The 16,518-nt window shown below is 43.3% G+C and overlaps 1 protein-coding gene across 6 annotated transcripts in view; it reads right to left on the reverse strand.

Moving 5' to 3' along the window:
- The window catches only part of DNM3 (dynamin 3), a 358,777-nt gene extending 345,151 nt beyond the window's left edge, over positions 1-13,626 (reverse strand). For all 6 annotated transcript variants that reach the window (XM_050963120.1, XM_050963119.1, XM_050963121.1 and 3 more), the window contains exon 1: positions 13,458-13,626. In XM_050963120.1, the coding sequence (XP_050819077.1) occupies positions 13,458-13,603 (146 nt within the window). In that variant the 5' untranslated portion in view covers positions 13,604-13,626. The remainder of the gene's footprint in view (positions 1-13,457) is intronic.
- Positions 13,627-16,518: the final 2,892 nt, after the last annotated feature.

Genomic DNA, 16,518 nt, shown 5'->3' on the forward strand with positions numbered 1-16,518 from the left:
TCTGTTCAGTCCCTCTGGGGCACCTGGCATTGGCCACTGTCAGAAGACAGGCTACTGGGCTAGATGGACCTTTGGTCTGATCCAAGATGGCCGTTTTATGTTCTTATGAGTCTAACACCATAAGGCATTTTTCTAATCCTTTATCATTCTTGTGGCTCTTCTCAGAACCCTCTCCAATTTATCAACATCCTTCTTGAATTGTTGGCACTATTCATACACTATACATTATACACTATTCCAGCAGTGGTCACACCAGTGCCAAATACAGAGGTAAAATAAGCTCTCTTCTTCTACTCAAGATTCCCCTGTTTAGGCATCCCAAGATCACATTAGTTCTTTTGCCACATCTGTTTAATGTGTGCCATGTTAATTTTATACAGTTCTAGGTTTTTAAAATCAAAATGTCATGCAGTACCAAGTCAAACACCTTACAGAAGTCTAAGTATACTAAGTCAACACTATTACCTTTATCAACCAACCTTGTAATCACATCAAAAAAAAAGATATCAAATTAGTTTGACAGGATCTATTTTCATAGAATCACAGACCATTAGGGTTGGAAGAGACCTCAGGAGGTCATCTAGTCCAATCCCTTGCTCAGAGCAGGACCAACACCAACTAAATCATCTCAGCCAGGGCTCTGTCAAGCTGGGACTTAAATATGTCTAAGAATGGAGATTCCACCACCTCCCTAGGTAACCTATTCAAGTGCTTCACCACCCTCCTAGTGAAATAGTGTTTCCTAATATCCATAAACCTATACTGATTTGCATTAATTACATAACCCTGCTTTAAATTTTTGTTAATCAACTCCCATATCAGCTGTTCCATTATCTTGCCCAGAATCAATGTCAGGATGACAGGCCTATAATTACCTCGGTCATCTCATTTACCCTTTTTAAATATTGGCATAGTATTACCTTTCTTTTCCAGTCTTCTTGAACTTCCACGCTGCTCCAAGACTTATTGAAAAATCAACATTAATGATAAGTGAGCTCTTCAGTCAGCTCTTTTAAAACTCTTGGATACAAGCTATCTAGGCCTGCTCATTTAAAAATGTCAACCTTCAGTTGCTTCTATTTAACATCTTCCAGAGATGATAATGGAGTGGAAAGAGTGTTATCATCCTCATATGATGAGACTATATCATCGATCTTATCTCACATCCCCAAGGCCATCACAGATAGAGTCTGGCAGTACTTCAAAGCCTGGCATGTAAATAAATGGGATTTTACACACCTATAATCAAATAATGTTGCCTTGTTCATTTCAGTGCAACTCATTAAAAAAATATGATACAAGGTCACAGTTAAACTAATAATCTTTTCCCACTGTAAACGTATTTACACTATATACTGAGACATTCAGCTCCAAAGGATTGCTAGTAATCCTTACAGCACCATCAAGCTACCAAGCAAAGGGAGTCCATACAATGATATTTATAGTTTACATTGAGGTAGCATGTAGGAACCCCAGTCATAGACTAGGACCCCACCGTGCTGTACCAAACACAAAACAAAGAGACTTGTCCCTGACCCAAAGAGTTTACAATGTAGTTGAATATTCTTTGATTACACTAAAAATTTAAACCAGCTGGATAAATTATTGTTTATTACGATGGTCCCCAAACTTTTCACCTCATATTCCCCTTTACCTCATCCACACACTACCACCCCCAGATCCAGAGCCAGGATCAAGGACGCAGCTCCAGGAGGGAGGGACATGGACAAGGGTAAGGGGGCTGAGGCTGTGGTCGCAGCTGGGGACAGGGGTGAGGCTGGCAGCCAGGGGCGCAGCCAGGAGCGGAGCTGGGTGGCACTCCCTCCCTGCCTCTGCGGAGGCTGGCCCGGGCCCCAGCCATGCCCCCAAATGTTCCTCCATTCCCCCCCAGGGGGTGAGCCCAACAGTTTGGGGACCTCTGGTTTATTGGTCAAGGTGTCTTAATACAAATATGATGAACCACAACTAGGAGTTATCCAGAGAAGACACATGCAAAGACCTGTATTAGTACAGAGAAACAACATCACTGCTGAGACACAAAATGGAGAAACACACACTAAAATGTATTAATGCAGTAGTGATGCAACATGACTCATACATAATGTCATTACCAAAACATGCTTTGGGTTATATTTGTAGCTAATATACTCTGATCTTACGATCATGCACTCACGCTTCTCTGTGTCACAATTAGAAAGGAAAAAAAAACTATTGCTTTCTGCCTTTGGCTAGTGTCTTTTATGTTTACATTCCTTGGTCCTGCAAGTAACACTGATTGTTGTATTAAACATCTTGTTCATTGTTTATTTTTGTATTTTGAAAAAGAAGATAAATGTAAAAGATCAAAGACTGTATAACTAGACAATCAGAATGATTGTATAGCTATGCTATTTGTCCACATTATACTATTACTCAGATATAATACAACCAAGCTTTCCACCCTGCTGAAGCAGTGTGAATCGAATGCAGAGGTGTCAAGGGCCAGATCAGTGGTGAGAGAGCAACAGAGGGAATAGACTGGAACAAAAAGCAGGGGGAGGGAAGGGTAGAAAAAAGCAGTAATGGTCATGTGCGTGATCATACGTAGTGTGTTCTAGAGCACTGAATCTGCAGGACATGTGCAAGCAGCCTAATGGCTAACTGCTTTGAAATTAGTTCTATGGTGAAGCACATGACTTCTATTGTGAGGATTTGCAGAAGCAATGTTATGAAAGGACAGGCATGATGCTACAGGAAGATAATCCAGTATATGGTAAAAATCCAAGGAAGGGTTTGGATTTTGACATTCTTTAAGGATGCCAAAAGCTAGGTGCTTGTGTCAAAACACCTCGTTCATCGAGTAATAGGGGCTTTTAGCTCTGCATAATGTAACCAAGTTATTTGTCTTATATGGCTTATTCATCACAATTTGTATCATTTAAGGAGAGAGAATCCATCAACCTAGATAACACCTTGTTCAAGTGTATTTTTAGACTTGCTCATCAACAGGTCCTTTTCCCAGTGCACATGTGGCAGCTGTGAACACTAATGTAAATAAAAGACGACATTCCTGCATATGAACTGTTAAATTCTTATACCTCACCTTCCATCTCAGCGTCTCAGGACTTCACACAGGTGCTGTCAAGGTTAATGTTTGAAGCAAGCACCCTTGTATGCATTTTACAGACACAGAAACAGAAGCAGAGTGGTTAAGTGACTTGTTCAAGGCCACTTAGGGAATGGAATCCCTGAGTCCTGGCTACCTCTATCCTGTTGTAACCATTACACACGTCCTCTCTGTATTTACAGTAGAAGTAGCAACATTACAAATATATCTTTCCTTTAAAAGCTCTTCTAGGATTTCTCCTCTGTTTGGCCTATGAATAGGGTGGGCTGTCACATGTTTCAGAAGTTAATAGGAGTGAAATCCTGCAGAGCATGCCTATTAGACAGAACAAAAGAAAAGGACACTGGTAACCTGTTTATACCCTCTAACCCAAGCCACATGTTTAGGACTCAATCCTGAGAGGCAGAGAGCACTACATTTTTAAAGGTACTTAGGTGACTCAAGATGCAGATAGGTGCTTTCAAAATAACCTTATTAGGACCCCCTCCTCCCACTGGATTTCAAATGGGATATTTAAATCAATAGGCTGTAGGTACCTATATGCTTTCGAGAATCGCACTAGGCCATGGGTAGTCAGCCAGTGGCACACATGCCAAAAGTGGCACGCGAGCTGATTTTCAGTGGCACTCGCACTGGCCACCAGTCTGGGGGGCTCTGCATTTTAATTTAATTTAATTTTCAATGAAGTTTCTTAAACATTTTAAAAACCTTATTTACTTTACATACAACAATAGTTTAGTTATATATTATAGACTTACAGAAAGATCTTCTAAAAATGTTAAAATGCATTACTGGCACGCGAAACATTACATTAGAGTGAATAAATGAAGACTCAGCACACAACCTCTGAAAGGTTGCCAACTCCTGCACTAGGCAATTATATACCTTTAAAAACCTGGCCGCATTTTCCTCCTGTGAAATGATAAGTGCTCTCGATTCAAGGGCAACTTAAAGATCTCAGCACTGTGCAGGATTGGACTGCTAACAGACACCTCTTACATGTTTTAAAAGTTATTTAGGTCCTGAACAGACCTAAAATATTAAGTTCATGGTTACTATAAAGTCATCAATATATCCTAGTCCTATACAACATAGGAAAGTTACATGAAGAGTATCCTCTATATAACCATTAAAGTGTTCTTTGATTATTCTGAACTGTTGACAATCCAACTGAGCAAGGATCAAACTCTTATGATTCATATCTGGGCTCAGGTCAGATAACATGACACTGTCTGCCTTACAACTGACAATTTGAAAGCTATTTTTTGTAAAGAGAAGGCCTATGAAAATGTTTACATATTATTATCTGCTAGAACATATTGACTTAACATTTCTACAAACTGCTTAAATACTGGATTAAGAGCCTCCGTTACAAGACTACACATCAGAGAGCTAACTTTACTGTTCATTGTCAAACACAGGTTTCCTTAAAAAAAGATAAGCATTCTAATCAATTAAGAGTATCTGCTAAAAATAAGGAGGAGGTTGCTTAAACTGAAAATTCTAAGGAAAAAAACTTGTCTTCTACATGAAAAGTATCAATTTGATTACTTGTTGTCGAATGTATTATAGTCAAGTACACATTTATTTGTGTTTACACATTGCACCTATCAATAATTCTCTAAGCTTGTATACATGAATAGCAGTTCAACGTCCACATCTATCAAGTTCATATTTAAGGAAAAAACAAGGTAACCCATATCATGTATACACATTTAGAGGTTGTAGAACAGTTATAAATATGATATGTTGGAAGGATATTAAATAGGGAACTAGACAATGGCATATGACTTTATTCAGTGGAATATATATTTAAATTCCCAGAAACAACTCTCTCAGTACTCTGGAATATTCTGATAACTAGATTAATGGAGTAACCACAGCTGTACAATCCTTTAATTAAATTGACGGAAAGGAGGGAAATGGCATGTTTGAAGAAGAGGATTTCCACTTCCAGTAGATCCTTCAGATAAAAAAAAAATACAGATCTGTATTTTAGTTTGAATCTACTGTTGTTTTTCTCTGGTCTGAAAAGCTGGAGAAAAAGCTACCAATTTTCTAGGAGATTCCTCACTAGTTAATCCTATGACAGTACAATTTATTATTACAGTTAAAATCATTGTAGCCATTGTACTCTATGCCTCCTCAGAATGCACAAGCTCCACTAAACAGGTGTCTTTGCTCTGCAAATATCAAATGCTTAGCTTTGACAGTCAGCTGAACTCTTCTTCTTCCCCTCACAATCTGGTATAGGACTTTTAGCAACAGAAATTACCACTACAAGGTAAAATAATTACATATGCACATGAAGAAATGCTGTAATTTGGGAAACATGCACTGGTACATGTTTTATAAGAGGGACCAAAAACTAGAATAAAAACAACACATACTGCTCCTAAAGAATAAGTAATGGTGAGGAAATGATCAAGAAATAATGGCAGATTCTGAAAAGGCAGCAAAATCATATTACAGAACAGCACCTCGGGCTTTGAAAATTCAAGTGCACAGTCTGCTGTGTATGTTTGACTGTGAATGACGTGATTATAATCAAAAGTTCACTTCCCTTATCAAGCAATTACTTTACCATATGCCAATTACATTAAGCAAAGTAGGAAATAGAGAGCTTTTATTTTTGAAATCCAATTATTAATACTTAAATATTCATAAAAGTCAGAAAATAAGGTTATTCCACTTAGCACTGAAAAAAGAGCCTCTGAGAAGAGCACAATAAGCATAGGAGGGCTGCCATTTTAAAAAATTCACTCTGCTGAATGGACTCTCCTCTGAACAAGTCTCTGCTTGTGCTTTTCCAACGTCTGAAAACTATTCACATTAGGTACAATTTACAAGTTTGCTTCCTGCCCTCTTGCCATGATTTTTCTTTTATATGTTACCCATTAGCTTCCAGGGAAAAATTTTCAAAAAGCACAAATGGGGTACAGGCCTTGATCAGGCACCCATTAAAGTCAATGGTGCAGAACCAGGCACCAGGCCCAGATCCCCAAAGGTACTTGGGCCCCTAACTTCCATCGATTTAAACAGGAGTTAGGTCCCTAATGCTTTGACGATCTGAGCCTAGGGTGCTCAATTCTCATTGACTTGCAATGGCAATCAGATACCTAACTTCTCTTTATGCCTTTGACTCTCTCTCCTGCTGGTTCCCACACTGCTAGACTCCTTGGTTATTAGTTTGTGCATGTTTACTTTTATTGCAATTATCCACTGGTTTTGGAGGCGGGTGCAGAATGGAAGAATGCATGGTGTTCTTACAGTCTTCGTTCCTCAGACAATGGTAGACAATACTATTTCCTCCAAGGTGTGTAGCACAAATGCTCCCCCAGAGGAAGGACTCGCCAGACGGGCGCAGACAACTTCTCCTTTGTTCTCCAGAGTCTTAAGAGAGTCTCTAGAAGCTACATTGGCAAAGAAAACCTTCAAAATATGCCCCAAGTGTAATCAAATCAGAAATGTCTGCCTAAGTTTGCACTGGCTCCAAAATACTGACCCTGAAGTGTGAACATTATGCATTTCAATGGGTACTAACTTAGGCCTGGTCTACACTACGCGTTTAAACCAATTTTAGCAGTGTTAAACCGATTTAACGCTGTACTCGTCCACACTACGAGGCCCTTTACATTGATATAAAGGGCTCTTTAAATCGGTTTCTGTACTCCTCCCCGACGAGAGGAGTAGCGCTAAAATCGGTATTACCATATCGGATTAGGATTAGTGTGGCTGTAAATCGATGGTATTGGCCTCCAGGCAGTATCCCACAGTGCACTACTGTGACCGCTCTGTACAGCAATCTCAGCTCGGACGCAGTGGCCAGGTAAACAGGAAAAGCCCTGCGAAATTTTGATTTTCATTTCCTGTTTGCCCAGCGTGGAGCTCTGATCAGCACGGGTGGCAATGCAGTCCCAAATCCAAAAAGAGCTCCAGCATGGACCGTACGGGAGATACTGAATCTGATTGCTGTATGGGGAGACAAATCTGTTCTATCAAAGCTCCATTACAGAAGACGAAATGCCAAAGCGTTTGAAAAATAAATCTACAGGCTACACAGTGCTGCGTGACAAGCGTAACGGGAAGCCAGAGACTCAAATGGACGCTCATGGAGGGAGGGAGGAGGTACTGAGGACTCCAGCTATCCCACAGTCCAGAGCAGTCTCCGAAAAGTATTTGCATTCTTGGTTGAGCTCCCAATGCCTATAGAGTCAAACACATTGTCCGGCGTGGTTCAGGGAATAACTCGTCAATTTACTGCCCCCCCCCCACATGAAAGAAAAGGGAAAGAAATCATTTCTTGACTTCTTTCAATGTCACCCTATGTCTACTGAATGCTGCTGGTAGATGCGATGCTGCAGCAGTGAAGAGAAGTATCCGCTCCTCTCCCCACCCCGGTGGCAGACGGTGCAGTAGGACTGGTAACCATCCTTCTTATCAACCCGTGAATGCTCCTGGCTGGCTTCAGGTGAGGTTGGCCGGGGGCGCCTGGGTGAAAATAGGAATGACTCCCAGTCATTCCCAGTAGATGGTACAGAACAGCTGGTAACCATCTTCATCATAGCAACTGGGGGCTGAGCTTCAATCAGCCCCCTCCCTTTCATGTGAAAAGAAAAGATTCTGTACTGCCTGGACTATCATAGCAGTGGGATGCTGGGCTCCTCTCCCCCACGCTGCTTAATGTCCTGCGTGGACTATCATAGCACCGGGAAGCTGCCTCCCCCTCATTTTATGTCACTAAAAACTCAGTGTTTCTTATTCCTGCATTCTTTATTACTTCATGACACAAATGGGGGGGACATTGCCACGGTAGCCCAGGAAGGTTGGGGGAGAAGGGAAGCAACAGGTGGGGTTGTTGCAGGGGGACCCCCCATGAATGGCATGTAGCTCAGCATTTCTGCGGGATCTGACACAGAGCAGCTGGACTCTCTGATACACTGCTTCTCTAGTACATTTGCCCCATATTCTAGGCAGGACTGACTCTATTTTTAGAAACCATAAAGGAGGGATTGACTCGGGGAGTCATTCCCAGTTTTGCTTTTGCGCCCCCCACCGATCTCAGCCAGGGGCACCCATGATAGTAGCAGACAGCACAGAAGGACAGATAACTGTCATCTCATTGCCAAATTACACTGGCAGCAGACGGTACAGAACGACTGGTAACCATCTCTGCTATCATGCAAAAGCAAATGAATGCTGCTATGTAGCGCCGGAGTATCGCCTCTGTCCGCGGCATCCAGTACACATATGGCGACTGTAAAAAAAAAAGCTGAACGGGCTCCATGGTTGCCGTGCTATGGTGTCTGCCAGGGCAATCCAGGGAAAAAGGGTGCGAAATGATTGTCTGCCGTTGCTTTCCCGGAGGAAGGAATGACTGACGACATTTACCCAGAACCACCCGCGACAATGATTTTTGCCCCATCAGCCACTGGGCTCTCAACCCAGAATTCTAAGGGGCAGGGGAGACTGCGGGAACTATGGAATAGCTATGGAATAGCTACCCACAGTGCAACGCTCCGGAAATCAATGCTAGCCTCGGACCATGGACACACACCGCCGAATTAATGTGCTTAGTGTGGCTGCGTGCATTCGACTTTATACAATCTGTTTTATAAAACCAGTTTATGTAAAATCAGAATAATCCCGTAGTGCAGACGTACCCTTAGCTATCAGTGATGTTACTTTAAATGCACTATTGCCAATTCATGCAATTTCAACAGCAAGTAACACAAATTTAGCCCTGCTACAGGCTCTCTCTTTATGACACAAGAATTTCTGGCCATTGCTCAGTTTTGGGAAAGTAGAATAATAATAATACCACCACCTATCTCAGCATTTTTCATCTGTACATCTCAAAGTGCTTTGCAAAGGAAGCAAGTATTATTACTCCCATTTTACTGATGAGGAAACTGAGGCACAGCGATATTACCCAGCTGGATGTGGCACAGCAGGGAATAGAACCCCAGGTTGTCTTAGTCTAATGCTCTATCCACTAGAACACACTGCCCCTTCATATAATTCCAAAGCTTGCAGTTTGTAACTGCAAGTTCAGAGACCAGACTTCCACTGACTACCATTAGTATTTCTGTGTCCTCCACAATCTCCATTATTAAACATATTTCATATTGCTACCTTAGAGGACAAAACCAGTGTGCATCATTTACCCATTTCACAGACAAGATAACTGAGATCTTGTACAAAATCACTTCACACAGAGCTGGAAACAGAACCCAAGTCTTAGAGAGAGCCAAGCCTCAGAAATTCTCACACACAGCCTTTCAGAAGGGCTACTGCAAACTAGATGCTGCTGTACTCCACACTAACACATTGTACCTAGCAGTCAGGCCACAGAGATACATAACTCATAGTGCTTACACACTAGAAAATCTGGATTGCTCAAGTGGTAGAGAGAGGCTCATGCTTTTACATCCAGAAATCCCACATTCAGCCTCCACAGACAACCCCAACAGGGACGTTGTCACATTTAATTATGCTGTCTGTAACCACTAGTCCCCAATCTACTCTCAGTGCTAAGGTGAGAAACTAAGAATCCTGATGCCCAGCATTCCACTACTGCCTCACAAAATTTGTGAAATCCACTGGCAACATATGTGTCACATCTCCAGGCATGGTCTGGTCCACACACAAGATAACAACACGTTTTCTCACCACAGGCTACTGATATAGCTGAAGTGGAATAGTCTGTACTGTGGTTACGAAGGCTGTGGGTTCAAAAACTGCTGATGTAAAAAGAATACACATATGTGTGAGGGAGTGTAAAGACCATGGACTGATTTTATATTGCAAAACATTTGATGTGGATTTGAATGCTCTGTTAATACCTGTTTTACTGTCACATTTTCACTGTCTGTATTTGGTTTAGTAGCAGCTTTCCCTTGGACACAACAAGGTGAAGCACACTCAGCATGTGTGAGACTGACAGCAATGTATGAGAGATTTTGCCTATATACGGGTAGGATCCCATGCCTGTGTAAACTCCAAAAAGTAAGAACTGGATTTAATAAGCTTATTGTTTCCAAAAACTTAGATTCACTCTCATCAGTATTTAGGGGGACACCAATGCCCTGAGGCATCCCAGTGCATAGGTGCTGGAACTAGTGGTGCTTGGAGTGCAGCCTCACCCCCTGGCTTGAAATGGTTTCCATCATATACAGGATTTACAGTTTGGTTCAGTGGCTCTCAGCACCCCCACTGTACAAACTGTTCCAGTACCCCTGTCCCAGGGAGTTATAAAGCCTGTCACTGATAGGTCACCAGTGTAAATCCAGCCCGGCTCAGCAGGGATTAAAAAGTTGTAGCCATCACAACACAATGAGATAAGTCTGGCAAGTCCACGTTGCAGCTCCCACATCATAGACTCACCACTTTACTTTACACTAGACTAGATAGTAAGTTCTTCAGGGAAGAAATTGTCTTACCACAAGTATCAGGGGTAGCCATGTTAGTCTGTATCCACAAAAACAACCAGGAGTCCAGTGCCACCTTAAAGACTGAGGGATTTATTTGGGCATAAGCGTTCATGGCTAAAAAACACTGTCATAAACAGATAGTTAAGGGTTAATAGAACAGGAGTACTTCATGTCTCTTTTGCCTGTAAAGGGTTAACAAGTTCAGTGAGCCTGGCTGTCACCTGACCAGAGGACCAATCAGGGGACTGGATACTTTCAAATCTTGAGGGAGGGAAGTTTTTGTGTGTGCTGTTAGTGTTTGGTTGTTGTTCTCTCTGGGTTCTGAGAGGGACCAGACGTGCAACCAGGTTTCTCTCCAATCTCCCTGATACAGGTTCTTATAGATTCAAAATAGTAAGTACTAGGTGATAAGGTGAGTTAGGCTTATGTTTGTTTTCTTTATTTGCAAATGTGTATTTGGCTGGGAGAAGTTCAAATGTGTATTTTGCTGAAAGGATTTTACTTTGTACTTGTATACTTAGGCTGGGAGGGTATTCCCAGTGTCTATAGCTGAAAGACCCTGTAACCTCTTCCATCTTAAATTTGCAAAGATAATTTTTACTGTTTTTTTCTTTCTTTAATTAAAAGCTTTTCTTGTTTTAAGAACCTGATTTTTTTTATTCTGGTGAGACCCCAGGGGACTGGGTCTGGATTCACCAGGGAATTGGGGGAGAGAAAGGTTAATTTTCTGTCTGGGTTAGGATTACTTTCTCTCTCAGGGAGAGTCTGGGAGGGGAAGAGAGAAGGGGGGGGTGAATTTTCCTCTCTGTTTTAAGATTCAAGGAGTTTGAATCACAGTAATCTTCCAGGGTAACCCAGGGAGGGGATGCCTGGGAGAGGCAATGGGGGGGAAAGGGTTTACTTTCTTTGTGTTAAGATCCAGAGGGTCTGGGTCTTGGGGGTCCCCGGGCACCAGAGTGTACCAGGCACTGGAATTCCTGGTTGGTGACAGCGCTACAAGTACTAAGCTGGTAATTGAGCTTAGAGGAATTCATGCTGGTACCCCATCTTTTGAACGCTAAGGTTCACAGTGGGGAATTATACCATGACAAACACACTTCTTGTTTTTTACCCATGAACGCTTATGCCCAAATAAATGTGTTAGTCTTTAAGGCGCCACAGGACTCCTCGTTGTTTTTGTCTCTTACCACATTTTGTAAAGCGCCTAGCACTATAGGTCCTCAAAATCCTGTCTGCAGGAGCTCTCACTAGAAGATCAGAATGATCTTCTTTACTGTAAGAGTGAAAGTGGGCAACACTGCAATTGTCACAAACACTGCAGATGGGCAGGGGGAGTGCAAAAGTGATAAATCAGTCCAAAAACTTGCTTTAAACTCTTGTGGGGGGAGGGCTGTTTGTTTTTTTAACAACCTCATGTTCTGGGGACCAATCCCAGGATTTTTGAACTTTTGGGACTGGCAGTTGTAGTATTTATAGTTTGTTTCTTCAACATTTATATTTTCCCAGAAAGATCACTATTAAGTATCCTAGCATAATAAGATTTTAACTGATGTTATCCAAGTTATACTGATTTTTTTTCTACATCACAGAAACAAATGGGCTGTTCATAAATACTTTGAGATCAAACAGTGCTTAGTTAAAGGCCAATAAACTTTATGTCCTCCTTTAAAAAAAAAAAAGCCCTATTCCCCTAATCATTTTACATTCCCTTGATTAGTTTTGTAGCACTGGAAGTTGTGAAATATGCCAATGGGGAATAGCTCCTGCATAACATTTGTGCCCAATAGCAATCACATCAGGAACCTTGTCTCTTTCTCAGAGGGCAGTACAGATTCCACACAACACAACACCGTCCTCTTGGATCTCCAGCACAGATAAACTGCACAAGAAAGATAAATGATAGCCTATTTCCAGATGTGATCTGTGAAGTCAGTTGTGTGATTTTAATGCTATAGATCTTTGGCCAAACGTTTCTCTTGGCTGAAACATACACACCCCCAAAACACATGCACAACATGGATCTCTCCAGTATATACATGTCAGTGTTTACAGACACAAAACCTTTGTTTCTGACACCCTGTGAGGAAATTTGTGGTTCTCATTGGATGGGATTCACTACACTACAACATGTTTCTTCTCTTTATTACCCCCTACTCCTCAGTTTTATAAAGGCTGCTTATGAGATCATTTAACCTGAAATAAATGACATGGGTGGATGCTGTTTTCTGGTGTGACTTAGCATCCCTGGCTGGCTGACAGCATCCTCTGCAGGCTGTGAACAAACCTTCATTAACTGGAAGATATCAAAATCCCCTGGTCAACCCTCCCTGCCCTATTCCCTTTAATTCAACCTTGCAGAATTCAACTAGCAACCCATCTGGGACAAGTCACCTCTCCCTAGCCCTTCGGGTCTCACAGCAAGGACAGGCAAGTGGATTTTCATAACCACTTTGAAAAGAGCTATAAATGTTATAGCCTCCGCCGATTTACCTCTCCCCAGAGCTTTTGCTGACTCAAACATTAACTGTAAAGGCCACCCCCTGGGGGGTGTATTTCAGGGAAGCAATTCGAGGGGGGAGCTGTGGGTTTGGGGGGATGTTAGCGGGGTAAGGGGGTTCAGAGAAGGGATTTGGCGCTGTCGGTCCGAGGGGATAATTGCCAAGCGGTAGCTCAGGGAAGGCTGAGAGCCAGGGGATGTCAGGAGGAAGCGGTAGGTGTAGAGAGGCCGGGGGAGGCTGCGGGTTCGGGGGCGCTGGGGGATTGCTGATGGGGGGAATGCAGCGGTGCGCGAGGATGATAAAGGGGGTCGGGGCCGCCAGAGGGGGCCGAGAGGCGGGATAAGCGGGGAGGGCGATGGGCTCAGCAGCCGACTCCGCCCGAGCTCGCCCCGGCCCGCCGGGCTCCCCGCCGCCCCTCACCTGGAGACGCAGTTCTCCAGCACCGAGCTCTTGCCGGCGCTCTGCCCGCCCACCACAGCGATCTGCGGCAGCTCCAACAGGCAGCTCTGCCCCAGCGCCGCGAAGGCGTCTTGCAGCCGGTTCACCAGCTCGATGAGACCCTCCATCCCGCCGCCGCTGACAGGTAACGGACCGGGCTGAGCGGCGCGCATGCCCAGTGCCCAGCGCGCCCGAGGGCGGAGCCACCCAGCCACGCCACGCCCACTGCGCCGGCAGGACACGCCCACCGCCTAGCTGCGCTCCCCGGGCGCTGTGGTGGTGGCTGGGTGGTAAGCTAGCAGTGGGCCGATTGAGCCACTGGGGCTGAGGCTGAGCCTTGGGGGGTCCTAGTGTGACGTGGCAATAGTGACTGCTGGTGACACAAACACACACACACTCTCTCTCTCTCTCGCTTACTTTTTAACTAAATCATGGGATTATTTTTTTTACCAGAAGTGATTGTATTCGCCTTTTGCTGTTGCACATGTTAGGTACACACAGATCACGTTTTCAAGCTTTTCTCCATACCTCTGGGGCCTCAAAACTTGTTTTTAAAATTAGGGCCCAGAGCAGGGTAAAAACAAAATCACAAAAGTTGGCAACCAGCTTCTGTTCTAAACCCCTTCTTTCTATCCTACCTATAACTTTAGTTCAGAGAAAACACACCTTACATTAGAAATGCCCTGCCATCCTTTTAGGTATCTGAAGAAACCCTGCTAGTTACTTAAGGATTATTTTTAATCTATTTTTTGTCTCCTGCTAGCTCAAATACAGCTTCTTATTACCCCCTTCAAACTCACCGTTCAGCTAATGCTCCTTGAATATGCTTTAGGCACCTGTATGTGAAGAAAATAATTTACAATAAAGCAAGTTATGAATGATTTTCAGCATTAAGCATACTATGTGAGCCCTCGTTTGGCTAGTTGCACCCTAGAGAGAAGATAAGGGTTCTAGAGATGACAGCTTTCCTTCTGTATGCAATGTTAGTGTAGCCATGTTGGTCTCAGAATATTAGAGAGTCAAAGTGGGTGACACAGTGGCTTTTCTCTCTTACCAACAGAAGATGGTCCAATTAAAGCTATTACCTCACCCACCTTGTGTCAGCTTTTCTTCTAGCTTGAGAGGTAGTGGCCTGTTGTTTTTGAACTCTTGAACAAGGTTTCTGCCTCCAGCTTTGCATGTGTTTAGGCTCCCTCCTACAACTGGCTTCTTGTGACCAGATGGCTGCTCCCACAAAGAGGCTCATTTATATAAAGGGTTCTGCATGGAAGCCACCCACACAGAGCCAGTTGCAACATTAAAGAGCAACCTTGGAGATGCTGTGGCCTCTCCCCAATGAAGGTTCCATCGAAGATCCCATTCTAAGACTGATTTTCATTCATCTTGTAACAAAAGGCAAGCAAGCAGTAAAGAAAACCAAGCTTGCAAAATTGTATGGTTAAAAAGCTGACAATTATAATGTCTTGTAAAAATTCAGTAAATATTCATTGACCTGAGGAAATTTAAATGTCTTCTTTTTTAAAATGTTGAGAAAGTGGCTGTGGATCAGCCCCAAAAGTGATATTATACCACAAAATATGAAACTTAGGTAGAGTTTGACACTGGCTCGTGCAACAGCCACTTTTCAAGAATAGGGAGAGTAAAGAAGTTGCTGTTATTTTAAACTAGAAATGATTCTCTGGCAGTGAAATTGATGCAAAATATTTTCATCGCTGACCTCTGAACGGGCCCAGGTTACTTCTCAAAAGTGAAAGGAAGCTACAAGATATGGACAAATGACTCCTCCTGCTCCTCTATTACCTACTAAAACTCTCCCTGAGCTTAGGGAGAATGTGTGGGAATACATTTTCCTAAAGGGGTGAACTTAAGTGACTTGCTGAAAGTTACAGGGAATTTGTGACAGCACCAAAAACTGAAACTTGGTCTCAAGGTGACAAATCCAGCCACATCTAATCTACTAGACCTTTGGTTCTCAATCTGTTTTGGTCTGTCACTGTGACCCACACAATGACCAAAAAATAGTCCCGTGGCCCAACTCCCACAATCCTGAATCATAGGATCATTTTCTGCCCGTGAAGCAGGCTTGTGGGGCCATTTGTCAGCCATTTTGTGCACTGCAGAACTTGCAGACCAAAACGGGAGGAGCTGGGCCTAGGTGAGGCTTCTCCTTCTCCTTGCATGGTATTTAACTGCTGGGATTGAGACTGAGAATCACTGCTCCTTAGGGGCTGCAAAGCCAGATCCATAACCCTTCAGACTCCAGCCCTAGAGCGTAGGAATTGCTCTCAGACTGGATAATGGATAGACTGGACAAATCAGAAGTGGGACAGGAGTAGATTAGATTAGGGAGAGGGTGTAGGAAAAGGCTCAGGGAAAGGGCAACAAGGTTTAAGATGGTGCAGACCTTGGTTGCTTATTAGAGGGTCCCTGAGTGGGAACCTGGAGTAGAGAGAGTGGGACCGGGTTCCCCTACCAGACATTACGGGGAGTGGCACCATCAGAGCAGTGAATGGGAAGACTGCCAGAGACAGTTTGTATGGAAAAACTTTGATACCCCAGAAGGGGGAAAACACATAGTTACCTGACCAGAGGGCCAAGCTAATGAAGAAAGAGCACCCTGAGTTGCAGAGGGAGAAAGGCAGCCTGGCACAAACATGAGTGGCAAGCAGGGGGTGTCAGACTGAAAAGAGCAACCAGGAGGAGGTGCTGTAGTATTGAGTGAACTCATCACGGGCATAGAAAGGTTCAGTAACTTGGCAAATGATGCTGATATTGGTATTGGCTGCATAACAACAGCCATTGAAGAGAGTGGACGCTAACCCTTGTTATGTGACAGAACAATACTCTTTTGTATTGTAACCCTGACCCAGGTCATGTGACTGGAGCCAGGAAATAAAGGTTACCTTCTTACCAGGACTCTCGTATATCACCCCTTTATTACATGGTGTCAAAAGAAAAACTGGATCTGTGCCAAAAATGAAACCACCTGAATTCCACTTTGTGGAACAGTACCTGGCAGACAGTCAGTTGCAGCACATTCAAA

This window comes from Gopherus flavomarginatus, chromosome 7, assembly GCF_025201925.1.
Source record: "Gopherus flavomarginatus isolate rGopFla2 chromosome 7, rGopFla2.mat.asm, whole genome shotgun sequence".
Classification (NCBI taxonomy): Eukaryota; Metazoa; Chordata; order Testudines; family Testudinidae; genus Gopherus; species Gopherus flavomarginatus.